The 27,199-nt window shown below is 39.6% G+C and overlaps 1 protein-coding gene across 1 annotated transcript in view; it reads left to right on the top strand.

Annotated features, from left to right (window-relative positions):
- Positions 1-24,907, top strand: part of LOC115781288 (plasma membrane calcium-transporting ATPase 1-like) — a 29,589-nt gene extending 4,682 nt beyond the window's left edge. Inside the window, exons 3-22 of the mRNA XM_030730883.1 lie at positions 668-865; positions 2,415-2,672; positions 3,016-3,141; positions 3,722-3,892; positions 4,871-4,897; positions 6,697-6,747; positions 10,275-10,421; positions 11,517-11,731; positions 12,022-12,264; positions 14,666-14,907; positions 14,982-15,219; positions 15,599-15,778; positions 16,310-16,397; positions 17,199-17,305; positions 17,438-17,629; positions 19,867-20,080; positions 22,236-22,447; positions 22,539-22,646; positions 23,159-23,341; positions 23,694-24,907. Coding sequence (XP_030586743.1) covers positions 668-865; positions 2,415-2,672; positions 3,016-3,141; positions 3,722-3,892; positions 4,871-4,897; positions 6,697-6,747; positions 10,275-10,421; positions 11,517-11,731; positions 12,022-12,264; positions 14,666-14,907; positions 14,982-15,219; positions 15,599-15,778; positions 16,310-16,397; positions 17,199-17,305; positions 17,438-17,629; positions 19,867-20,080; positions 22,236-22,447; positions 22,539-22,646; positions 23,159-23,341; positions 23,694-24,077 — 3,584 coding nt within the window. The 3' untranslated portion in view covers positions 24,078-24,907. The remainder of the gene's footprint in view (positions 1-667; positions 866-2,414; positions 2,673-3,015; positions 3,142-3,721; positions 3,893-4,870; positions 4,898-6,696; positions 6,748-10,274; positions 10,422-11,516; positions 11,732-12,021; positions 12,265-14,665; positions 14,908-14,981; positions 15,220-15,598; positions 15,779-16,309; positions 16,398-17,198; positions 17,306-17,437; positions 17,630-19,866; positions 20,081-22,235; positions 22,448-22,538; positions 22,647-23,158; positions 23,342-23,693) is intronic.
- Positions 24,908-27,199: the final 2,292 nt, after the last annotated feature.

Here is a 27,199-nt window from a genome sequence, read left to right as displayed (position 1 = left end):
GATTTTCAGACAACACGAAGGGAAATGTTTGGTTAAAAAACAGTTCAGACTGCCTGAGCCAGCTGCAGCTACAGTGTCTCTTAAGGGATCTGAGTGTGTCCTGACATGTTGCCCTGCTCCACTGAGGGGAAACAGTCTGCTCTTTGCTCCCACACAACACAACAGACACAAACACCAAATGTGATAACCCATGTGTTACATTTAAAACAAGAGCCATCTGAGACGGCAAGGCTGAAAATTTTCCTCCACACCACGCATTAGCTCTGATCCAGATCTGTATTAGTTTATGATATTTTCTTAAGACATCAACATGAAAAGCAATACCAGTACTATTCAAGCTGTTTTTTCTTTGTTTTTTGCTTTTTTTGGTTGAATGAGTTCTCATTGAACTCTTTGAAGGTCACAGTGTTGCAAAATTAGATCTTTGGATGCTTAAAAACTGTTTAGAGTGTGTGTTTAAGAGATTAATCAGAAAATATGATAATGCTGACCTGACACGTCAGGTAATATTATACTGTGTACTAACACGTGTTTCACCTCACGCAAAGCAACAGATTGATTAGTTTTAATTACACGATCAGGTTAAAGGTAAACTCAGTTTATTGGTGTGATCCATACTCAGTTGAGTGAAAACAGAGCAATACTGTCTTTGTGTCTCCGGCTGCAGGTCTAGATGGAAAATCGGAAGATATCGACAGAAGAAAAGAGGTGTTTGGACCAAACATCATCCCTCCAAAGAAGCCAAAAACCTTTTTGCAGTTAGTGTGGGAAGCCCTGCAGGATGTCACGCTCATCATCCTGGAGGTGGCAGCCATCATTTCACTAGGCCTTTCTTTCTATCACCCGCCAGATGCTGAGAGACAGAGTGAGTAGTTTTGGTTTGTCAAAAAGAAAACTAATCCTCAGTGATGCTTCACAATTTTCAGTAGTAGAGCTGTAATGGATCAAGAGCTGATCATTAGAAAAAAAAAGAAATTAAGAGGATTTATGATGCTTAGAAAAAAAGTATTTGCTGTCATTCATTTTCTAATGATTCTGTATGGGAAGAATGATTTCTAGACTAGAGTGAATCTTGTGATTAATGTAATGATGTTGTATGAAGGTGGACTGGCTTCTACACCAAAATTTCAGCAAGTAGCACTAGGTCACACACCCCTTTGCCCCTCAGAACTGCCTTAATTCTTCATGGCATAGATTCAACAAGGTGCTGGAATTATTCCTCAGAGATTTTGAACAATATTGACATTTTAGCATCATGCAGTTGCTGCAGACATGGTGTGTTATCCTGCTGGAAGCCGCCATCATAAGGTGGGTACACTGTGGTCATAAAGGGCAACAACAATACTCAGGGAGGCTTTGGTGTTTAAACAATGCCCAGTCTATAATAAGGCCCCCGCACTATTACACCACCACCAAAATGGATCCATGCTCTTGATTCTGACCCTACCATCTGAATATCGCACCAGGAATTGAGACTCATTAGACCTGGCAACTCTTTTCCAGTCTTCTGTTATCCAACTTTGATGAGCCTGTGTGAATTGTAACCTCAGTCTCATTCTTAGCTCACAGGAGCAGCACTCGGTGTGATCTTCTGCTGCTGTAGCCCATCTGCTTCAAGGTTCATTGTGTTTTGCATTCAGAGATGCAGTTCTGCATTACTTATTGTAATGAGTGGTTATTTGGATTATTGTTGCCTTCCTATCAACTCTAAGCAGTCTGGCCATGTTCTGTAAACCCCAGAGATGGTTGTGGGAAGGTCCTAGTAGGTCAGTAGTTTCTGAAATACTCAGATTAGCTCTTCTGGCACCAACACACATGCCATGTTCAAAGTCAGTTAAATCAATATTCTGGTGCTCAGTTTGAACTTCATCAGGTTGTCTTGAGAATTCTACATGCCTAAAGGCACTGAGTTCCTGCCATGTGATTGACTGATTAGATATTTGTGTTGATGAGCAGTTCAACAGGTATACCTAATAATGTGGCTGGTGAGTGCATACACAGTGCAGTGCTACTACTTCATCCTCTAACGAGCTGTTGGCTCTCCAAATTCACTCTGAGCTTTAGTTCTGATGAAACCCTGAAAACTCCTGACCCTGCATGTATGTCTCTACACATTAATGCAGCATGCAGGTTCTATAGGACTGTTTCTTGTCTCGTCTCTAAACTAATGTCAGTGAATCGTCCTGTTCAAATAAACGTGTTCAAAATGTTTACAAAACAACAAAGGGACAGAAGGGGAGCGATCTTTATATACAGCTGCACTGAATGTAGTCACACAATAAGATCATCTTTAAGGCTTTTCATTTTTAGAGGCCTGAGCAAATTTTCCCAGCGGGCCTAAGCAGGAGTTATGTGAGACTGCAACTGAAAAATGTTCATAAAAATAAAACTCTGGCCTGCGTGTCTCCATTTAGACTGCGGCAGTGCAGCTGGCGGCATGGAGGATGAGAATGAGGCAGAGACCGGATGGATAGAAGGTGCTGCCATTCTCTTGTCTGTGGTGTGTGTGGTGCTGGTGACGGCCTTCAATGACTGGAGCAAAGAAAAGCAGTTCCGTGGCCTCCAGAACCGCATCGAGCAGGAGCAGAAATTCACGGTGGTCCGAGGGGGGCAGGTGATCCAGATCAAAGTGTCCGAGATTGTGGTCGGTGACATTGCACAAGTCAAATATGGTGAGAAAATAAAAAAGAGAACCAAAGCAATACTTCTTTTCACAGTTCAGTTTGATTAATATGTATTAACTTCTCTTTTTTAAATATTAGCAAGTAAGCAATAGAATTTATAAGTCTATGTAAAATTCATATAATATCCCCATAGACTGGCATGTTGTCTTTATTGCCTTTGTGATTGTCAGCTGTTTACAGGTTCAAAACCACACCAGTATTATTAGTTACCAAATAATAAATAAACATCGTATGACTGCATCAGTCAGTTTTCTTTCTCTTGCAATTGTCATGTGGCAAACAGATGACATAACAATGATGTAACATAATAACCCAAGTGTTTGTGTTCTAGGTGACCTCCTCCCCGCTGACGGTGTCCTGATTCAGGGCAACGATCTGAAGATTGATGAGAGTTCTCTAACCGGAGAGTCAGATCATGTCAAGAAGAACCTTGACAAAGACCCCATGTTGCTGTCAGGTGCATCACTCTGTACTATTTCATATTAAATTATAGCCAAGATCACTGTGACCTGTGCTTTCATTAGTTGAGCCAGTTTCTGCTGCTGATTTTCAGGAAGAATTTTAAATCTGACCATCCTTTCTAGTGTTCACATCTAAATACAGTAGTGAACACCACATCTTTTCCTACAGTCTCAGTCCAATACATATAATACATATAAATATCTCTTAATTTAGGGAGCGTCCCTACATTTAAAGTAAAGCAAATAATAAAAATAACATTTTAAGAGCATAACAATACCCGCAGAGGCTGATGGACTGTATTTCAGATTTAGGGTGTTTAGTTGTTGATCATTGAGCCGTATTTTGGGGGTACCAATGGTCTAATAAAGTCATTTTCTCTTTCTGTCTAGACACCTAGGCCTTCAAATAATCAACTTAGTTTTAAAGATGTGAAGACAGAAATGAGTGCCAATTACAATCCTTTTTACATAATATCATATTCAACTCTCTTAAACAAGATACAAGGTGGCTTGGTAAGAACAGTGTATTAGTTTTTTTTTTTTTTTGGGTGAAATATGAAATTTTCACTTCTTCAGGTACCCATGTGATGGAAGGCTCTGGTAAGGTGGTGGTCACTGCTGTGGGTGTGAACTCTCAGAGTGGGATCATCTTCACACTGCTTGGTGCTGGTGACGAAGGTGACAATGAGGACAAGAAAGACAAGAAGAAGGAGGAGCACAAAAGAAAAGAGTCAAAGGGCAAGAAAAGTGAGTTCAGTAGATTCAATTTCACTCCAGAGGAATGAATAATATCTACACTGATGGTGTGAAACTTTTTGTTATGTATGACACAATGACCTCACAAAGCTAATACACTAGGAGTTTACAGTCATAGCAAGAAATTCCTCTCTGACTCAGATACTACCATTCTGATTTTTGTTTAAGTGCATTTATTTTGGGGATGGTGGCAAGAAATCACTAGCAACACTGCCAACACCACCTAAAACCTAAGAGTGCTATCAGCTGATTAATCTGTCAAAGTATTGTGTTTCATCTTTTAGAAGTCTTGAATTTCTGCACTGAACTTCATGATAATTCACCAAAACTGTGACTGACATCTAATATATACTGATGATTTTTTTTTTTTTTAGCTCTTTCAATGATTTATTAATAGTTCATATACAGTATCAGTCAAAAGTTAAACTTTGGACACTTTGGTTCAACTTGACTGAGTAGGTGCTTTACTTACTTCTAAAAGTAATGTTGAAAAATGTTAGCTGGTGGCTCACAGCCTGCTAGTTTTTGAGACTTTCTGAGCAAAACTATTGGACCTCCTCCCCCTTTTCCCTTCTGGCTCCTCCATGGAGCAACCTGCTTGTCTGTGCACAGTACCAGAGGAGAAAGAAATGCTGTTGACTGAGGTTTGACTCTGTGTGTGTGTGTGCGTGCGTGCGTGTGTGTGTGTGGTGTCACTGGAAAAACTTATATTTGCCACAGCTGATTTAGTGGTTGTATGAACTCAGATTTAAGAACCATATTTTGTAGTGAAGGATAGAGAAGAGGACAGACAAGTGAAGAAGGATATGCAGAGTGATGGTGTGACAGAGGAGGATCTAGGGACAGGGTGAGATAGAAGCAGATGAGCCACCCTAAAGGGAGCAGCCAAAAGAAGAATAAAAATTTTGGCCTATAATCCTTAAATCAGTGCCATATGACTAACAGCTATTGTATGTTTCTCCTGTACAGGCAAAAAAGAAGATAAAGGCAAAAAAGGTAGGCAGCTGTGTTACTGTGGACTTGATTTCCTCCTTGTGATAGTGAGCTGTAGACCATCCATCCATCCATCCATCCATCCATCCATTTTCTGAAAGTGATGTAACTAAGTTTAAGGATGTAATTCCTCCACTGTTACATTCAATGCCATGCGCTTACACCATGCACCAACGTAATGCAGTGCAGCTACCTAAATCTACTCCCACAGTGGTCGATTATCTTGTTAATAGTGTTATATCCTCACCGCATACAAACCTGGATACTGTGGCTCCTTTGAAAAAGAAAACCTCAAATCAGGAGTGCTTGACTCCCTGGTATAACTCACAAATTCACACCTTAAAGCAGATAACAAGTAAGCTGGAGAGGAAATAACTTCTCATTAATTTACAAGATCTTCATTTAGCGTGGAAAAAGAGTTTGTTGCTCTATAAAAAAGCCCTCCTTAAAGCTACTATTGTTCACTTATTGAATAAAATAAGATAAAATAATACCCCAGGTTTCTTTTCAGCACTGTAGCCAGGCTGGCAAACAGTCACAGCTCTGTTTAGTTGAGTATTTCTTTAACCTTAACTAGTAATGACTTCATGAATTTCTTCACAAATAAAATTTTTAACCATTAGAGAAAACATTATTCATAACCATCTCACAAACATATCATTATGTACAGCTACTTTCAGTACTACTGATATTTATTTAGACTCCGATTGATCTTTCTGAGTTACCTTCAACAGTTCCTTCCTCCAAACATGTCTATTAGACCCCATTCCTATAAGACTGCTCAAAGAAGTCCTTCCATTAATTATTACTTCAATCTTAAATATGATCAGTCTATCTCTATTAATGGCCTACACACCACAGGTCTTTAAGGTGGCAGTATTAAACCATTAATTAAAAAGCCATCACTTGACCCAGACTATTGTAATTATTATCGGGTTGTCCTAAAAGCTCCCAGGAAAAGCCTTCACTTCATCCAAAATGCTGCAGTGAGAGTACTGACAGGGATTAGAAAGAGAGCATATTTCTTCCATATTGTCATCTCTTCATTGGCTCCCTATTCAATCCAAATCGAATTTAAAATCTTTCTTCTCACATACAAGGTCTTGAATAATCAGGCCCGATCTTATCTTTAAGACCTGATAGTAACATATCACCCAAACAGAGTGCACGTCACTCTTGGATTGCAGGCTTACTTGGGGTTCCTGGGGTATGTAAAAGTAGAATGGGAGGCAGATCCTTCAGCTTTCAGGCCCCACTTCTGTGGAACCAGCTCCCAGTTTGGATTGGGGATACAGATACCTTCTCTAATTTTAAGGTTAGGCTTAAAACGTTCCCTTTTGATCAAGCTTATAGTCAGGGCTGGGTCAGGTAACCCTGAACCCTCCCTTAGTTATGCCTAATCTGCTGGGGGTTCCCAGCATTTCTTCTTCACTCACCTCTTTTCACTCTCTATGTGTTTATACACCACTTTGAATGTAATTATAGAATTCATCTCTGGCATTCTTCCAGTGCCCTGCCTTTTGTCCTGTGTCCTTCCACTCAACCCTAACCAGTCATAGCAGATAGCTATTCCTCCCTGAGTCTGGTTCTGCCAGAGGTTTTTTTCCTGTTAAAAGGGAGTTTTTCCTTCCCACTGTCTCCAAGTATTTGCTATAGGGGTTTGTTTGATTGTTGGGATTTTCTATCTATTATTGTAGCTTCTTCACCTTACAATATGCCTTGAGGCAACTGTTTATTGTGATTTGTTGCTATGTAAATATGGTACTATTCATCCATCAATCCATTTTCTTTCGTTTATCCAGTTCAGGGTCCTGGGGAGGATGGAGCCTATCTCAGCTGTTGCAAGAAAAGAGGTGGGATACGTCCTGGACAGGCTGTCAAAGTTTTTATTAATGTGTCAATATTAATGTTAACAGTTAATATGTTTTTGTCAATGTGGGTGGTACTGCATGTGTTTCTGTGCTCTGTGAGTTGAGAATGCAACCTGAGGAGCTGTGTTGAAGCCAGTAGGAACGTGTTTCTCTAATCCCTCTTTCACTGTGCTCAGTTCTCTTGGTCAAATGTGACATCAGTGAAGTTTGTGATGGTCAAAGACTTGAGACCTTTCCTGGTCTGCTTCTGTGAGTCATCATTAGGCATGGAGTCCTGTCCCAATTTAAACTTCAGAAGGTGATGTGGATAGAAAAAATTTCAAGGCATGGGCCATAAATGATGTAAAAATTACTGATATTATCAAACTCATCTGTTATAGAATCTGCTTAATTGTGGTTTCTTAAGGCTGAAAAATCATAGTGTCTTTTCCAACATTTTTTTGCATATTACTCTTTGGAAAATGATCCTCTGCTGTTGGTGTCTAGTTTTATATATATAACGCCAACAACAGTCATCTCAAGGTACTATACTGTATAGTATAGTGTAAGGTGTAAGGTAAAGACCCTACAATATTAGAGAGAAAGCCCCAATAATAAGATGATCCTCTATGTGCAGCACTTGGTGGTGGTGGGAAGGAAGATCTCCCTTTTAACAGGAAAAGACCTTCAGTGGAAGTAGGCTCAGGGAGGGGTAGCTATCTGCTGTTACCAGTTTGGGGTGAGGGGAAAGAGAAGAGAAAAATAAGTGTATAGAGAGACAGGACAAACAGGGGACTGGAGAAGAAATGCTGTGTAGCAAGAGAAGTCCACCAGCAGCCTGAGTCTATAGCAGCATAATTCAGGGATGGTTCAGGGACTGTGACCCTGAATTGGATAAGTAGAAGAAAATATATGGATACATAGATGGGCTCAGTGTCACCAGATCCAGACCTAATTATAAGTTTTATCAAAAAGTAAAGCTTGAAGCCTAATCTTAATAGTGAAGAGGGTGTCTGTCTCCTGAGCCCAAACTGGGAGCTGGTTCCACAGAAGATGTGATGGCCCTGATTATACATTTTAAATTCAGTTCTAGATTTAACAGGAAGCCTATGAAGAGAAGCTAATGTGGGAGAAATAGGATCTCTCTTTAGCCCCTGTTTGCACTGTCACTGTGCTATTTTGGATCAAATGGAGGTGTAGCTTCAAAATTCAGAATTGTCCCGCCTGGAAATAACAAATACATGAACTAGTTTTCCATCATCGCTCTGAAGCAGACGGTTTTTAATTTTAGACATATTGTGCAGATGAAAGAAAACAACCCTACACGTTTGTTTAATGTGCATGTTGAAAGACATATCCTTTTCAACAGTGACTCTAAGATTCCTCACAATGTTACTGGATGCCAAGGTAATGGCATTCAGAGTAAGTGTCTGGCTAGACACCATGTTTCTAAGATTTGTAGAGACAAATACAATAATCTCAGTTCTGAATTTAGAAGTAGAAAATTACAGGCCATCCTGACCTTTATGTATTTAAGACATGCATGTGGATTAATTAATCAATTTGTGTCATCGGACTTCATAGATAAATAATTACTGGGGATCATCTACATAGCAATGGAAATATATGCAGTGTTTTCTAATAATGCTGACTGTAAGCATGTAAAATGGACTGGTACTTATATGTCACCTTTTTACTGAAGTTGACCACTCAGCACTTTCTGCTACAAGTCTCATTCACCCAACTTACACACACATTCATACAGCACTTGTATCTATGACTAAGCTCGTTGACTAACAGACACACACACTCACACACGCACACGCACACACAATTTGGGGTTCAGAATAACATGAAAAGCTTATATGGTCTGGGCATTATGTGATGCAATCAGCCAATCAAAAGATACTGTTGTCAAGTAGGAGTTTTACAATAGGTAGCTCTGGTGAGACTCCTAGCTCCTTTGGTTCTTCTCATGTTTCTCCTGGTCACCAGCAGATCCTCCTGGCTGCTTGTGGTCCCACACGCTGTAGTGTGTTTGCCCCTGTGGTCTGAGCAGCAGCAGCAGGTGCTCCTGACTCTATGATTAGGCCCAAGCAGATTACTGGCCTTAAGCTTGGCAGCTGCTTTCTTCTCCTGCCTACTGCTGGCTGGCTGTCTGCCTGTCCACTAATAACCTTGTTACGAGATGGGATCAGCAGCCTTACATATACATACACCTGCAGATACCCTTGCTGTGTGTTACAGAGCACTGTCAGTTGACCCTGTTTGGAGGGCTGTTACTGTTATTGTAGTAGGAAAAGTGAATTGTGTAGTCTGGTTCTTTTGCTGTCTTTTAAGCAACCTAATCCAGTCTTCTGTTTTGGCTTGTATTTGACCCAGCAGAGCACCGTTACACTGAGATTAGACCACCTACCTGTTGACACAATATCAAGGCCCCGCCCCTCACTATTTGTTGTTTCTCACTAACTGCTCAAGCTGTTAACACTTAACTTTAATAATCCCATAAACATTCTCAGTCCTTACATGGCATAGATAAAAGCACTGCATGAACATGTCTGTGATTGGTTGAATGAGATTTGTAGTAGAGTTTTGAGTGCTCAGCTGAGTAGAAAGGTGCAATATACAGTGGGGGGAATAATTACTGTGGTCCCAACTGCCTTCAGATCATTAACATCCTCCTGTGTAGTTTTGGGCTGATCCACCACCTTTCTCATGATCATCCTCAAACCCATGAGGAAAGATCTTGCATGGGGCTCCAGACCAAGAGCGACTGATGGTCATTTTTATATTCCATTTCCAAATAATTGCACCAACAACTGTCACCTTCTCACCAAGGTTCTTGTTGATGGTCTTGCAGTCCATTCCAGCCGCTGCAGGCCTGCAATCCTGTCCCTGATGTCCTTTGACAGCTCTTTGGTCTTGCCCAGTTCAGCAGGGGATCAAATAATTATTTCTCCCACTGTATGGTAGGATATTTGGTCTTTGGATGGCTGGAGTTGCTCACACACTGGATTGGATTTTGCTTAGTTAGTTAATTATCACTTGTAGATAGATCAAACCGGCTGCTTTCTGATCTGCTGCTGTTTTAATTTGTTTTTTATACAAATTCCATTTTGTGTCTTATCAGGTATTTTTACAAGTACAACAATCATCAACAATCATCAGATCATTCCCATTACCCTGTGACACTAATAGTATTCTTATTTCTGGTCATTTCCAAGTCACATGTTTTTAAATTGCTGTTAGATTACAGTCAGTGAAATTCAACACTGCATGACATGTCACATTAAAAGCCTTCAAGTGGTTCCAATTAAAGAAACTATCTCTTTTCCTAGTAGGCTATTTATTTGACAGTAGCTTGTGATAAACATGAAGTAGTGAAAAATTACCATTTGTTTTATCTGGTCGTTTAAGACTCCACAAATGATCTTTTTAGGGCTGTTTATTTGAGGCAAACTGGATAGGTAAGATGATTGCCTGTGTGTCCTAACAGCTCAGTGTGTTTGTATTTCTTTTGTATTCTGTAGGTGAAAACAAAGACAAGGCCTCTGTGGAGACGCAGCCACTCAATGGCGAGGGAGAACCAGAGAAAAAGAAAAAACACATTGCAAAGAAAGAGAAATCTGTCCTCCAGGGGAAACTAACCAAGCTGGCTGTGCAAATCGGCAAAGCAGGTACAAACAGAGAGTCTGATGATTGAGATTTAGATTGAGAGGCCACACATGACTGTGCTCTTATGCAACAAAAACCCCAGAAACATTCGACCTTGATTATCATGGGGATGTCCATATTTGGCGGTCATGAGGGATTCCTGCTTTCTCTCACCTCAGGGTGAAGCTACTTTTGGCTGCTTTTTTATTCACGAGAGGTTGCCACAGCAGGTAGCTGCATGTTTGATGTGGGAAATTTTCACGCCAGATCTCCTTCCTGTCACAGTGTCAAAAGTACCTGTGTCTCCTTCCTGGATCAAACCAGGAATCTTTCACTTGTTAGGCAAATGTGTAAACTACGACTGTGTGGCACCGCAAAGCTCCTTTTGGTTTTTGCAAAAATCCTTTAATGTGTGCATGCGAGCATCTATGGGGGCTAAGAGGAAAACTAGAAACATCGGGCCTCATTTACTAACAGTTCGTACAAACGTTTCACTCACAAATTGATGTCCTTGTGGCTTTGTGTGATTTTGGCTGAAACCTTTACAATAGCACTGGCTCACAGCCAAAAGATTCCAGCAGAAATGAGTAAATCCTTCCTCATGTGGTTCACTGTGCAGATTTATACATTTCCACTTTACAAGTCTCTTAATTTGCCAAGGTACCATATCTGAGACAGATATTTATATTGTTAATTTTGTATTTCCTCAGAATCTGCAGTTTTCTTTTTTTATCAATCCTCCGGTTAAAAGGTCAAAAGAAGTTATGAAATCAAAAGCTAAAATTATAATATTTTCTCCATGGTGAGGTGACCACAGCCTATGGAGCACTTGTGTTGTACACAAGCACTAAACTCTGTAAAATGATGTAATTGTATAGACTGTGTATGAAGGAAAGCTTTATAGATGTATATTATTCTTCTGTGCACTCATAAAGTCTGACATATGAAAGCTTTATATGCATTTTTAATGATGCCCAATGCAAATCAAAGCAGATCTGCTGACCCAGAATACCTTTTAACTTAACTCATTGTGCACTTAATCCTTTATGCTCACAATTAACCTTACAGCTGAACTAAACTGTACGCCTCTGTTGTCTGCTTCCTGTCTTTGCCTTCAGGTCTGTTCATGTCAACTCTCACCGTCATCATCCTAATCACTCGCTTCCTGATCGATACATTCTGCATTCAAGGGGTTGTGTGGACCCCTGAGTGTGTGCCCATCTACATACAATTTCTGGTCAAGTTCTTCATAATTGGTGTGACGGTGCTTGTTGTGGCTGTACCTGAAGGTCTCCCTCTGGCTGTCACCATCTCCCTAGCCTATTCAGTCAAGGTCTGGTTGTTATATAAGAAACGTTTTACATGTTTACTAATAATACTGTTGAAGTATGTCAAATACATATTTTAGCTATTCATTATTTGTAGCACTGAGTGGATGTGCAAATTTTACAGAATAATTTGTTGGCTACCTCTTTAGTCGCTGTAATGATCCCAACTAGAGAAGTAATAATGGAACATTTCCACCCTCTTCAGATAAATCTGGATCAAGCAGACCTCTTCCTGTACTCTTTTTTTTTTGGTAATTCAAAATAATGCAATAATGTAGTGATTGTTTTTTATCAGAAAATGATGAAGGACAACAACCTGGTCCGCCACCTGGATGCCTGTGAGACGATGGGCAATGCCACTGCAATCTGCTCTGATAAGACGGGCACATTGACTATGAACCGCATGACAGTGGTGCAGGCCTACATCGCAGAACACCACTACAAAAAGGTGCCAGAACCAGATCTTATCCATCCCAAGATCCTGGACCTGCTTGTCCTCGGCATCGGGGTCAACTGCGCCTACACCACCAAGATTATGGTGAGCTGCAAAAATAGCACTTCATTCAGGAAGCTGAACGGAGTGCAGTGCAGGTTGGCTACCACAGCAGCTCAGGACTCATTGGATTACTGTCTCCTGGAGCCACTCTATCGAGCAGAGCACAGAAAGGGAACAGATTGAGCTATAAGTTAAAAAGTACCAATATATGTGTATTACCAGTTTTTCTAATTTTTTTTTCTAAACCACCAGAATTTACATCAGTTTCTTTACATCAAGCAGTCACCTAATGGATGTGAGGGAATGTGATATGACCAAGTAGGTGAACGTTATCCTTTATTAATCCCTTTGGAAAAATTATTTGACTTCACAGCAGGTAGCCACCTGGTCATGCCCAGAAACCAGCTATAGCACTCAGCCTTTACCTTGGTCAGGGACATCTTGACAGAAGAACTAAATACACAAAAAGACAAAGGCTAGCTACCCTTTTCTTCTGAAATAATGGAGAGTTTTAACTCATCAGTGTAATAAAGTACTCATATCTTCAGACAGCCTGTGACAGTGAGCATTATTTGACTGTCAAGAATAAGTTACTGAAAAGAGAGGATGACTTATATGCGTGTTTCCAAAAGCAAAAGGTCCACAAATATCTACATTTTTATCTGAGTCCAAACCCCTAAAGAACTGAACTTACTGCTGAATAAGATAAAAGTGATATGCCATCACAGCTGACAGGGTGAAAAAAGTTGTTTGCACGAATTGATTAGAAAAAAAAAAAAAAAAAATCAGTTTATTGATATTTAATTTTACTTCAAAGTATCCTTGGGTAGTTTTAAGATTGAAAACAGCTCAGTTTTAAAAATTCATGTGATCAGAAAGTCCAACTGATTAACAAAAATAAATGAATCTCAAAGTTTTTTATACACCAGACACTGCATTAAAGATTAGAATCCCATGAGTCAACTCCTGAATTTACAGTACAGTACTGTGCAAACGTTTTGAGCAACCACTCATGTCTTTATATTTTGGTTCCAGGAAACCAGACTTTTAATTTTTAAAAGTGATCTTGAACAATAGTTCTCCAGACTTTCTGAAGTTCTTTCAGAGTTTTTCTTTGGACATTGGTTGCTCTTTCACTCATTTTTAATCCAGTCCTTGTCATGACTATTTTCAGATTTTTTTTTTTTTTTTGTTAAACAGCTCAACACTGACCTATGAATCATTCGTAAAAAGGCACCTAACTCAACGAATGAACCAGTACTGTGTCTACAGACAACTTAGCAAAGAGCCAATTTTAAATTGTACCTTTAGATTACTTGCAGCCTGTCACAAAACACATCATTTGTTCCCATTTCTTTAGTTGAATCCATTAAAAATCCCAATGATAACACAGTTTGATAGACATAAGGTAGTACTTTTGCACAATCCAGGTAATTCCCAATCCAAAATTATCTTGTCGCATCTCAGTATAGTGTGTACCAATAATCTTTGAGGAAACTGGACAAGTGAAGAACAAAAGAAGTGGCAGGCCTAAAAACTATCTACAGCAGATGAACAATATCTGAAAGTCATGTCCTTAATTAAGAAATAGGAAAAAATACAGTAAAGACTTGATGCAAGACCCTGCATCTGAAAGCTTGCTTATGAGTATTGAGGCTATGTTGAAGAATAAAGGTGGTCATACCAAATACTGACTTTCAAGCTAATTATACAAACTCTGCTTTTGGCTTATATAGTGCATTTCCATGTATGTTTGCATATGTTTCAGTAAACCACAGCAAAATGTAAAGAAATTAGTGTAGTGGTCATAAAAAATTGAAGATGATCCTTACATACTAGCAGAACTCACTCGCGCCAATAATTTCATGTTTATTCAAATACTCTAGCTGTCTCTAGCCAATCAAATCACATTATGAAAATATTCAGAGAGAGTGAGTATTTGAATAAACATGAAATTATTGGCTGGCGCCAGGTGGCACAGCTCTTCAGTGCAAGTAGTGGAAACAAGGTGAAGCAATGGATGACAACACCCCAATCAAGGTAAAAGACAAGATGGTTGAAGCCTGAAACAGCCCTTGTGAATGCATCACAAGAGCAAGTCAGACCCTGATGGCATTAAAAAAGTCCAGGATAACCTTTGAACCTTGAAGAAAAAGACAAATCTTTTCTGCAACTAGTAGGGACCCCAGAACTGACCCTGCAGGACACCACAACACAGTGGAGAGAAATCAGACAGTCTCAAATGGCAACTACATACACAAGATAAGAAAAGCTTTTTTTCCACCCACTCCTAAATTTTAAACTTTAACACTGGTATGGTATGCTTTTGAAATTATTATTGCTGTATACTATTATCACATTGTGTGCAGAGGCAGATTTCTCATTAAAAAAAATTTTAACTTCTGCTTTGATTTAACATCCTTTCTGGTGTTTCTTCTTGCAGCCTCCAGAGAGGGATGGTGGGCTCCCTCGCCAGGTGGGAAACAAGACTGAATGTGCCTTATTGGGATTCACCCTTGACCTGCGCCGAGACTATCAGACTATTCGCAACGACATTCCAGAGGAAAAACTATTTAAGGTCTATACTTTCAACTCTGTGAGAAAATCCATGAGCACTGTGCTTAAGAACCATGATGGCAGCTATCGAATGTTCAGCAAGGGTGCCTCTGAAATCCTGCTAAAGAAGTAAGTTTACTGCTTGTGCTCACACAGCTGTGCACAGTAAGATGATGATCACATGACTCCGTTGGTGGTTACAGATGTTGCAAGATCTTGACAGCCAGCGGTGAGGTCAAAGTCTTCAAACATCGTGATCGAGAAGATCTGGTTAAGAGGGTGGTTGAGTCGATGGCATCTGAGGGACTGAGGACCATCTGCCTCGCCTACAGAGATTTCCCTGTGTCTGATGGAGAGCCTGACTGGGACAATGAGGCCCACATTCTAACTGGTCTCACATGCATCGCTGTAGTTGGCATTGAGGATCCAGTACGACCTGAGGTACGCCAATACAGAGAGACAGCTGGCAAGTCAGCCTTTAGAATAAGACAGCATATTTTAAATGTTATTGCTTATTAGCAAAAATAGGTCTATTTTAGCATAATTTTGTGGCACAATTAATCTAAAATACAGATGTCTGAAAGATTAGTTCAATGGCTGCATTAATTCACAAACTCTGTAGACACCGTGGGGTCAGGATTTTGTGAAAAAAAATTCCTTGTTTGTAAACAACTACAGTTATTGTGAAAGCTAGCTTTCAGTCAGCGAATTTTCTTTACTCTGACCTTTTATTTCTTCAGTATTCTTTCATCTATCCAGAGCATCCAATAAACCTCAATCATTCTCTGAATGTGTTTTTTTTTTTTTTTTTGCCTCACAGGTACCAGACGCCATCAGAAAGTGCCAGCGGGCTGGAATCACTGTTCGCATGGTGACTGGAGACAACATCAATACTGCTCGAGCAATTGCCATTAAATGTGGGATCTTGCACCTTGGAGATGACTTCCTGTGTTTGGAGGGCAAAGAGTTCAACCGACGCATTCGCAACGAAATGGGAGAGGTCAGAAAAACAAAGACAGAGGCACTGATCAGCAGATGAAAACAAACTGAAAACACAAATGTCAGAATGCTGTATGCAGTTATGAATTTTCTTATGCATTATGGCTTAGCTGAAGGTTGGTTACAGAAATAATATGGTGTGGACTGATGATTGGTAATTTTTTTGCTTCATGAGCCAGTCAATGCTGCCTATACTGGCTGGGGGCCACAGCATGTCAATTAAATTTGATTTACATAGTGCCAGTTAGCAACCGTTATCTGAAAGCACATTATTTTATGGTAAGGTAGAGGCCTTGCAAAATCAAAGGAGAACCTAATCTGGTGACCCGTATGAGCAAATATTTGGAAATGGTGGAGAAAAAGAACTCCCTTTTAACAGGAAGAGACCTCCTGGAGATGCAGGCGGAGGGGTAGGCATATGCTGCAATAAGTTTGGGAGAGTAGCTGAATAGATCAGATTAACAAAGTGATTCAAATGAATGGTTTGCAGTTAAAACACAATTTTCTTGTCTTATCTCTCTTTGTTTTGCAGATTGAGCAGGAACGTCTTGATAAGATTTGGCCCAAACTCAGAGTCCTCGCCCGATCATCTCCAACAGACAAACACACTTTGGTCAAAGGTTAGATACATCTGGATCAGGTCACAGTGTGTGGGTGGGGCAGCAGACAACTAGTTAGAAGGCTTACATAGAAGGACTGAAAGAAGGACAATTTATTTTTATAAAGAAATTTATATACAAGAAAGCTTCATTGTGAATTACATGAATATCAATAAACTCTTCTATAATCTCAGACACTGGTCTCACATAAATTCCAGTATTCTACAAACCTCAGGTGGGTTATGGCTGCATCTTGTAATAAATATTTGTATGTTCTGCATCACACTATGCTTTGTCTGTTCCATTTTTCCATTGTGAGGACAGCTGAACCTTGTTTTTTTTAGTCTCAAGGTCCTGCTGACCGTCCATTTTCATCTATAAATGCTTTATAAAGCAGAGATAGTCCTCACTTTAAATGAGGTCACACAAAATAATGAATGAACAACTGTAACAGTGAATTAACCATGAATTAGAATATAAAACAAATGTTTATTAACACACTCATTTATGTAGACTTTCTAAATGATAGCACAAACCATTAACAGCTCCTAAATAACTTGTTAGTACTAGTACTAACGCCATCATTTATAATGTATTAAAAATGTTGTAATTAATCTCGTTTTATATATGTGCTTATTAATCAAGAATAAACCGTTTATATCCATGTTTACATTTACATACAATTACATAGTGAGGAGTAATGCTTTACAAATGATTCATTAAGTATTTACTAATATTCTACTAATACTTAGTAGTCTGTTGTTATTATAAAGTGTTACCCTAGACTCTCATTTGTTCCTCATGTATCCCTTGTCTTTCCAGGAATTATCGACAGCACAGTCTTTGAGCAGCGGCAGGTTGTTGCAGTAACAGGAGATGGAACAAACGACGGTCCTGCCCTCAAAAAAGCAGATGTTGGCTTTGCTATGGTAACTGTAGCAGAAGTCAATGCATTTTAACATTTAGTTACACTTTGTTACAGCACTTGTAGCATATAGGAAAAAATATTTTGCAATACTCTGAGAACAATGGTAAACTAGCCTACATGTTGTAATCTGCAGGGCATCGCAGGGACGGATGTAGCCAAGGAGGCATCTGACATCATCCTGACAGACGATAATTTCAGCAGCATCGTTAAGGCTGTTATGTGGGGCAGGAATGTCTACGACAGCATCTCTAAATTCTTGCAGTTCCAGCTCACCGTCAATGTGGTTGCTGTCATCGTGGCCTTCACGGGAGCCTGCATCACCCAGGTAAGAGTCACGTGAAAACTTCAATCTGTCTGAGACGTTTTAACCTCATCTGCTGTACATTCAACCAGCTAAATTTAAAAATGCTAAATTCTCGCAATTTCTGTAAATACTTTGTCTGCATGGCTAAAATGGCTAAAACTCTACCCCCACTGGGCCTGCATGAAGAACACTTGAAGAAATCAGCCACAGAAAAATATTGCAAAAGAAACTAAGCTTTTTGGGTTTCTGTGGTCGCTTTCAGCTCATGTGGACCCACCACCTGCAAGAGTAACCATTGAGGTCTGGTGCTATGTAGATTGGTTGGCAATCAGATGCAGATGGCAGGATGAATCAGTCAACAATTGCTGAAACCAGTTCTTGGGACATGAAATGTCATCTCTCTGGTGAAGAAGGACCTAGAGCTAGAGGTTTTTGGACAAGGGTTGGGCTCTATTCCACTCTGGACTTGTCCACGGTGAGAGGCGTGTTTAATTGCATGCCCCGGCTTGGTTCCTGTTGGGGTTTCCCCCAGTTAACATAAGGGTTGTTTCCTTGTACCTTCGGGTTGGGAAATGACTATCATTTGCGCTTATGTGCAGAACAACAGCTCATAGTACTCTTGGACTCCCTGCTTGGGGTGCTGGAAGGTATCCCTGCTGGGGACTCTAGTCTTCTGCTAGTGGACCTTAATGCTTCTGTGGGCAATGAGTGTGAGGCCTTGAAGCGTGTGATTGGGAGGAATAGCCTGATCTGAACCCTGGTGTTGTTATTTTATGTCTGTGCTAGTCACAGACTGTCCAAAACTAGCAGCATGTTTGAGCATGTGGGTGTTCATAAGCACACTTGGCACCAGGAGCTAGGACCCTAGGCCATAGGTCAGTGCATCTCGATACCTCATACTCCTGAGAGAAACAGGAAAAACAACAGGTAAACCAAATGAAACCAATAACACAAAGGAAGCAAAACCAAACACAAAGCACAGGGAACACGAGACTATCAAAATAAAACAGGAAGTGACCAACCATGACACACACGCAGACTTGACAGAACATACAGCCACTCAGACGGGACAAGTAAGAAAATTAAAACTAAACTCCAGTTAAATAAAATCGAAAAATAGTACAGAAATACAAAAGTGAAAAACGAACCATAACAAACTAAGAAACAGAAACTCCCCATGGCACAAGCTGTGGATATTGACAGAAAGAATACAATTCAGGGAAATGAGCTTCCTCTGAAGAGTGTCTGGGCTCCCCCTTAGAGATACGAGGTGCTCAGTCATTCAGGAGGGACTCAGAGTACAGCTGCTACTAATCCATATTGAAAGAAGGCAGTTGAAATGGTTGTCTCGATGTCACCTGGATTATTCCTAGTTGAGGCATTTTTGGGCACATCCAACTCGGTGGAGACCCTGGGGCAGACCCAGGACATACTGGAGAGATTATGTCTCGCAGCTGGCTTGAAACATCCAGATAAACTCCATAAAATAGTTGGATGTATGTATGTATGGATGGTGGGTTAAATTCAGAATGAACAAATTTTGATATTTTTTAGTCTGTTTTTACAATCGAGGGTTATGATTTTTATTGTGTATTTTAGTGTATATTTATTGTTGACTTAGTGACTGTTATGTATCATGTATATTCGCACAACCTGGGGAAGATTTTATTTTGGTTGGAAGATCAAAACTTCCATCCACCAATTAGAGTTTAGCAACATTTGAATCTTAAGTAATTGCAGGGATGGTTGTTTGCTTATGGCATGAGGCCAGTCTGATGTTGCTACTCTCAATACAGTTTGAAGGAGGCTTGCTCAGGTTTGGATTTCTTAAAATCTAATTTTGTAAACTCATTGCTACTTATTTAGTTATAAATAATTAGTGACAGGAAACCTACTATGAAAGCTTTGTGGGGACGGCCCTCATAAAGTGGCCGCAGTTACATTCACTGTGGCCCAAGTTATAGATGTGACTTTATATATATTAGGTGTATGATAAATGTAAACATGAAGCAAGGGCCAAAAATGACCCCTGAACTACACCATAGTTAGTATAACCTCTTGAATGTTGAAAACCACAATCAAAAACCTTCCTGAGAATCACCTAACTAAATTCTGAATACCTTTCCCTTTCTAAATGTGTATATTATCAAAGCAACAATTTAAAATTTTGTTTGTAAATGTTTATTCACTGGTGTCTGTCCTGTCTCTTTATGCTTTGTGTTTTCCTGATCTAAATAATATACAAAATGTGTTTCCAGGACTCTCCTTTGAAAGCTGTGCAGATGTTGTGGGTCAACCTCATCATGGACACATTTGCTTCACTGGCCCTCGCCACAGAGCCACCAACTGAGGCGCTGCTGCTCAGGAACCCATACGGCCGCAAGAAGCCGCTCATCTCCCGTACCATGATGAAGAACATTTTGGGACATGGCATCTACCAACTGACCATAATCTTCACACTACTCTTTGTTGGTCAGTGAACACACCACACAAGACCAGTTGTACCCTGCTGTGATAGGGTGGTCATAATAGGGGGTCATCTTAGGTGAGATAAAGATTGGAGGCTTGAATTAGTGGTGGGCACAGTGGTCTCAATATTATTTCATGATATTTCAAGAATATTTGTGAAAATTATATTTCTGATGATGTCGAAAAAAAATATACTGAATGTTTTATTGCTGCTCGCAGGCAGCAGCATTTGTAAAAGTAAGTAAATGAAGGGCATTTTCCAGCCTCATTTTCTAATGAGCTGCTGTCACTGATGACACACGTCCTAACTGGAAGTGTGAATCTATTGAAACAAGAGGCCAGCAGCAACAACATTATTGTACAATAGTAGTGACACAGCATTACATCCAGTGACACAGTGTAAGTCAAATGTAAGTTCATAAGTACCCTGGTTAATGTTTTCCCTGCACAGTAAAATGTAAAACTCTAACATCTCTGCACTACACTCTACAAATTCTACTCTGCAAAAACATTTAAAACTTTAGTTCAACTAAATTCATTTAACATTGTAACTTGTCACAAGCCTGCACAACACTGTCCCATAATAAAACTGTAAAATGTAGGTTACCTAATATAATGTAGCCTGGGTTGAGTTTTTTAACCACCTACTTAAAGCCCTGCTTTTCCATCAGGTAACTGCATCAGTAATTTCTGTCCAGCATTTGCTTTTTCTCCATTGGCTGAACAAAAAAATTAAATAATTTTTAACTTTTGATTGGTGGGCTGAGCTAGCCTGAAGCCGTAGCCAGAACCAGCCCAGGGATAACAATTTAACGGTGTGAAAGTCTGTTTGAGTTCAGAGCCCTTTTCGCTATTTGCTAGAATTCTACATGAGAAAACGTCTGTCCACTGAGATGCCGACAAGGACGTGTACATGTTTTAATTAGTGCTTTAAAGTTTGATTAGACTAAATCAAAAAGATAGAATTCTACACTGAAAACAAAACAACTAAAAACATGAAAGGAAAAATGATAAAAATGTGGAGCACGAGTAATGCAAAGATGAGAAGGCCTTCAAAGTGAATAATCTGGTTCTGTTCATATCTTTAGCTTTAGTAATCCAATCAAAAGTGGACAGATCTAAGCACAGGTGTAAATGCATCCAAGTTACACTGAGGAAGCAGTTTGATCTAGATTGTCTGGCCACTGAAGGAGCACTCACTCAGTGGATGTACCGCCTGGTGAAAAACAGCAACACTTTTGGGAAGTTCTGCACAGGATTCAGTATCTGGTGCTTTTATTCAACCTCTGTTTTACATGAAGCTGTTGCACAAGCAATAATAAAGCATTGTAAAGTGAGTGACTTTTTAGTTTAATTGTGGGTCTGGTTGCAGGTCTGGTTGGTGGGCATTCAGATTTGACTAGGAGATAATTGGGTTATGGGTTGGTTCCATGGCAAATGGGAGTGATACAGTAATAGTGCATGTTTATTTGCATACAGAATGTGAATGTAAGTTCCAGTCACAAGTGTGAAGACACGTTCTGATGCCAGTTGTGAACTGATGTACTCGGGCCTCTCCACTTGCGATTAAATCATTCAAGATGGATGTTAATGCTGGGTATGTTCAGGGACTCTTCCTCTCTAGTTACTTACCAGGGATAAGTGTGAAAAACCTGGGAGACACCTGTCAGGGAACCCCAGACTATGATGCACTTTGTACAGTCAGGTACAGTATAGTTATGTGTGGAGCCAGGCTTCATTTAGGCTTAGAAACAATACATTTTAAAATGAACTCTGGATTAAACTGGCTGTCAGTGAAAGCAAAGATGTGAACAAGGTCACAGGGTTCTTTCTTTACTTGGTAAATGTTGAAAGGTTAATGCTGCATGTTAGCAGCTGCATATGGATAAAAATAACTTTGTATCATTCATTAATTGTTTATTACAGCACTTCTTTGAGTCACACATCTTTGTACTGCATTTTACACCTATATGTAATATAGACTATTACCTATATGTAATGATCTTAATTAGACTTTAAGTGGCAAATATCACTCAAGTACTGCTTAAAAATCTCTTAATAAACAGTTATTTATTGCAAAAAGAAACATTTTGGAAAATTATGAAAAAATATACAGACTAACTGTTCAGTGACCTTTGATTCTCCTTATTCTCTCCAGGTGAGAAGCTGTTTGACATCGACAGTGGCAGGAATGCCCCCCTTCACGCCCCACCCTCTGAGCACTATACCATCGTGTTCAATACGTTTGTCCTCATGCAGATCTTTAATGAATTCAATGCCCGCAAGATCCACGGAGAGAGAAATGTTTTTGAGGGTGTCTTCAGGAACCCCATCTTCTGCACCATCATCTTCGGGACCTTCGTCACACAGGTAGACCTAGAATAAAGAAGTTTTCACACCTGGTCAGGCTCACGCTATTAAAGGAATCTTTGTACAATGTTGTTGCTTTTTTCTCTTATAGTTCATAATTGTGCAGTTTGGAGATAAACCTTTTAGCTGTGTGGGCCTAACCCTTGAGCAATGGCTGTGGTGCATCTTCTTGGGCCTCGGCAGTCTCCTGTGGGGACAGGTGAGAAACTGTTGTTGCTAGAAAATGTAATTTAATTATCGTGAAAAAGAAAGAACACTTTCTTTCAATTCCAAGGTTTTGTGTATCAGGCAAAGCCACTGGGGAGTGGTGCTTAAAAGAAATGACGTTAAAAAAACAAAACATACAAAAGACGTGGTCAGAGTTTTAGTTAAATTTGCAGTGAAATTACAATAAGCACCTTTGACCTGACAACTTCAACTTCAGCACAATGAGCATAATTTTACCTGTGCCTACATTATCTTAACAGAAATAATAAAACAGAATAATAAATGCATAAAGAACAGATCACAAAACTAGGATGCTTCCTACTAAAATACTTCAGTGAATAAGGAAAAATAAGAAGTAAAGACCTGGTCTCTTTGCCGATAATCATCATGAGACAGAAAAGCTTCAGGTGGTTGCAGTAAATCTTCATACTGAGGAGGTGTTGAGGAACATGATGTGCTACGTACTGCTGTCTCTGAGAGGTGTAATATTTTTCCTTTTGTCAGCTGGTGTCAAGTGTCCCAACTAAGTGGCTGAAGTTCCTGAAGACAGCAGGTCATGCCACACTGCAGGAAGAGAGCCCTGATGATGGGTCTGATGAGAACAATGATGTGGTTGACCACGGAGACCTTGAGCTAAGGCAAGGCCAAGTCCTGTGGTGCCGTGGCCTGAACCGCATCCAGACGCAGGTATGATTTCAGACTTGAAGATGATGTTTTCCCAAATATGTTTTGTTCAATTATGCAGTTAAAAATTCTAGAAGATCTTTAAGTTTCAGATTATGTCAATTGGTGTTAAACCAGGATTATCATCCAGAGTAGATTTTATGTCATAAATTTGTGAAAGTATAAGCTTTAACCTCAGAGTTTAGGTGAGCACTGAAAAACTTTCCACCTATCAGAGAAGAAACAAAACAATTGAGTGATGTAGGACTTTAAGTTTGGGCTTTCTTTGATCAACAGTCAGAATCTATGCAGTTGAAAGTGAGACCCAGGTAAATGACAGTCTACCTGAGTTGACAGCCTCTCTCTCATCTCTCAGATCCGTGTGGTAAAGGCCTTCAGGGACAGTGTGTCTCCCTATGAAGGTCTGGAGACACCAGAATCTCGCAGTTCCATTCACAACTTCATGAACCATCCTGAGTTCCGTATTGAAGACTCAGAACCTCAGATCCCCCTCATCGATGAAAATGAGGGTGAGGATGATCCCCCTACCAAACGAAACTCCATTGTCATCCCACCGCCATTGACTGGGTTATCCACCCAGCCACCTCTCACGTTCATCCCCAATGAGAACAACAACGCCTTGGACCGCATCATCCCGCTACATAAGGACATCTCCAGATCTACACTGGTCCCTCCCAACTCAGCAGGCCTGCCACCCTGTCCTGGGAGCCCCCTGCACAGTCTGGAGACCTCACTCTGAAGCTCCAGATTGTGTTTGTACTGTTTTTTTTTTATTTTTTATGATGAGCATTCTGGTTCCTCTGACAGCTGTGGAATGAAAACAAAAAAACATTTTTAAAAGAGACTCACTTGATTGTTTCTGCTCAGGAGTTCATATGCAGAAAGGTTTCCAGATGTGCTCATGGTTTTGTTCAGAGTGACGGCGGCTCACACAGACTGTTTCCTTTTTTAATAGAAATGAATTTCTTGTTGTTTAGGAGAATGTTGTTTGTGCAGTGAATGATCAGTAATCAGTTCTGATGTGTAAATATTCTTTTAATGTAGTTCTAATGTTCAGTTTTTCAGCAGATGAGCTGGCGGGGGCCGATGGTGATGATTCACGTTAGTTTTGTGTTGAGGATCTGTGACTGAAATGTTTAGCATAACCCAGAAGGACTTTTGTTCTTACAGAGATTTGTGTTGTAGACAGAAAGGTTTGAGGAAAGTGTTTAATGTTAAATTTTATTTTAGTACTTAAAAAAAAACAAACAAAAAACCCAACTGTTTTAGATTGATGTATGAAAAGTTATAAAACCAAAAGTTATTAAAATTTATGTAAAAAAATAGACTTTGAGAGCAGGATAACTTTGACAAAGCATCACATCAGACAAAAGAAGAGATGTAGTGGTTATCAAAAGTCTTTTCAAGATGAATTCACTACATTACAGAGCCTTCCAGTTTCAGGCTTCTTATGGGCAGCTGTCTAACAGCACAACACAGACATTGTATCTGAAATAATATTTTTCAGAATGGTCTATTTGTTAAAAATTTAAAAGACAATGTGGGATTAAAAAGGCAATGCTATTGGAATATGTGTTTTTTTTTTTTTTTACAAAAATATCTTATTCTACAATATTCTAGAAAAATTAATAAAATCTAAGGATATTTTTACAGTTGCAAAAAATGGTTACAATTTGACAAACAACATAAATAAAACATGTTGAATGTCAAACTCAAATTTTTATTAAAGGACCATATTGGCTATAGGTTTTAATATTTTATATCTTCAAACAAGGCTGTGGAGCTGACCCACACACAACTCCAAGCTAAATAATCAACAGCCTTTGAAACATTTCTTTCCATTTCAGTTTTTTTGGCTTCTCTGTTTAGGTGTCAGCATAGTGGATCATCTTCCTCTATCTCACCCTAGCATCCTCTTCTGTCACACCAACCTTCTGCATGTCCTCCTTCACTACATCCATGAACCTCTTCTGTGGTCTTCCTTTTTTCCTTTTGCCTGGCAGCTCCATCCTCACCATCCTTTGTCCAGTATACCCACTATCCTTCTTCTGCACATGTCCAAACTATCTCAGGCTGCCTCTCTAATTTTGTCTTCAAGTCGCTCAGGCTGAGCTGTCCCTCTGATATACTAATTTTTAATCTTGTCCAATCCGGTCACTCTCAATAAAAATCTTAACACTATGATGACGTTGTAATAAGAACAAAGTGAAACCACAGACCACAGCAGGTTATGGGCAAATGGGAAATAGCTGGGAGGGAAACACAGGCAGCAAAGTTAAACCTAAAGCACAAGGACCAAAGACATACCAAAATAAAACAGGAAGCAACCTAAAATGATACACGCAGACTTGACACCTAGGGAGACTGACACACAGAGGGAATCTAAACATAACTAACCAGAACCTGACTACAACACAGACTGACATGAGACAGGGAAGCAAGTAAACAGGGAAGACACAGACAACTGAAAAAACACCAGCGACTTGACACAGGAGGGATAACAGACACCAGCACACAAGAACACGGGGAGACAGAAACACAGAAAAGCACAGAGACACGGGAAGACAAGAACACAGGGAAACCAGAATAACCTAGAACAACACAAAAGGAACATAAAACACTGGGCCACCGGCCCAGGACCATGACATCTTCAGAGTCTCTCTGAAAAAGAGATAGTATCTCTGTCTCTTGCTTTGGATAGTTGAACCCAGGTATTTAAACTCATGTACTATCTCTTTTACAGTGTAGGAGTCTCCGTGGACTATGACGTTTGCAGATGACTTTGTAAAGAGGAATGAAAGTCAGTAGAAGCAAGACAGGAGAAAGGTGGAAAGATGAACATGCAAGGAGTACATTGTAAAACCCGATCAACTCAAATAATTTGAGGAAACCAATTGCCTTTATTCATTTAAGTTCATTAACTCAAACATTTAAAGCATGAAAAAATGACTCATTATGAGAAAAAGTAACTCAGATATTTTGTGTTAAAGCAGCCAAAAAAATGCTCTGATTTGATCAAAAGGAAACATGCCTGCCTTTTTTTTTTTCTTGGGGTGGGGGCACTATTTGACAGTCAGCATTGAAGAGAGACAGGGAGGTCACACAGGACGGGATGTGAACCTGCACCATTGGCACCGCCACATGGCATGCATGGTCACCTGCTCTTCCATTGAGCCACCCAGGCGCTCATAAGTGCCTCTTTATTTTAAATCTACAAATGTACTTATACAAACATTATTTGTTAAAATAGAGAATTTTCTGTGAATCAACTTATTTAACAAGTAATGATTTAATTAATTATTCTATCTTTTTGATATCACAAACATCAAATCTTTACACTTTGGGGGCTCGTTAACAATTATCGGCATATTTGGCATGCGATTATTTAAAACTGAAAGATGAAGTGGTGTTTACAATTTTTGTAATGATATAAGGTAAACTCCAAGAAAATTAGTCAATGGAGCTAACTGGAACTATATTACCACAACTTAAAATACTCAACAAATTCAAGTGTACTCAAAACAACTGAGTTAGAACTTCAGCAATAAATTTTTAATTCTATTTAATTTATGGGAATGAGTGGCTCCAACTTTTTCAACAGATAAAGTTAAATGAACTTCTTTTATTAAGATATACTGTTAGGTTTTACAGTGATACCTGACCTCATCTGTAAACCTGTCCATTACCTTTGCAAACAAGAAGGGGCTCAGAGCCTGATGCCATTACTGCTGATGCAATCTCACCCTACCCCTTGTGTGTAAACACAACACTGGTTCATCTGTTGAGAGCCTTTTTTATACTTATATGATTCATGCAGGTGGCATATGAGTTGTGAAGAAAAAGTAAACCACACTCAAAAAA

The sequence above is a fragment of the Archocentrus centrarchus genome, chromosome 6 (assembly GCF_007364275.1).
Source record: "Archocentrus centrarchus isolate MPI-CPG fArcCen1 chromosome 6, fArcCen1, whole genome shotgun sequence".
Taxonomy (NCBI): domain Eukaryota; kingdom Metazoa; phylum Chordata; class Actinopteri; order Cichliformes; family Cichlidae; genus Archocentrus; species Archocentrus centrarchus.
Note: the sequence above shows the minus strand (reverse complement) of the source record. Positions and strands in the feature narration are given on the sequence as shown.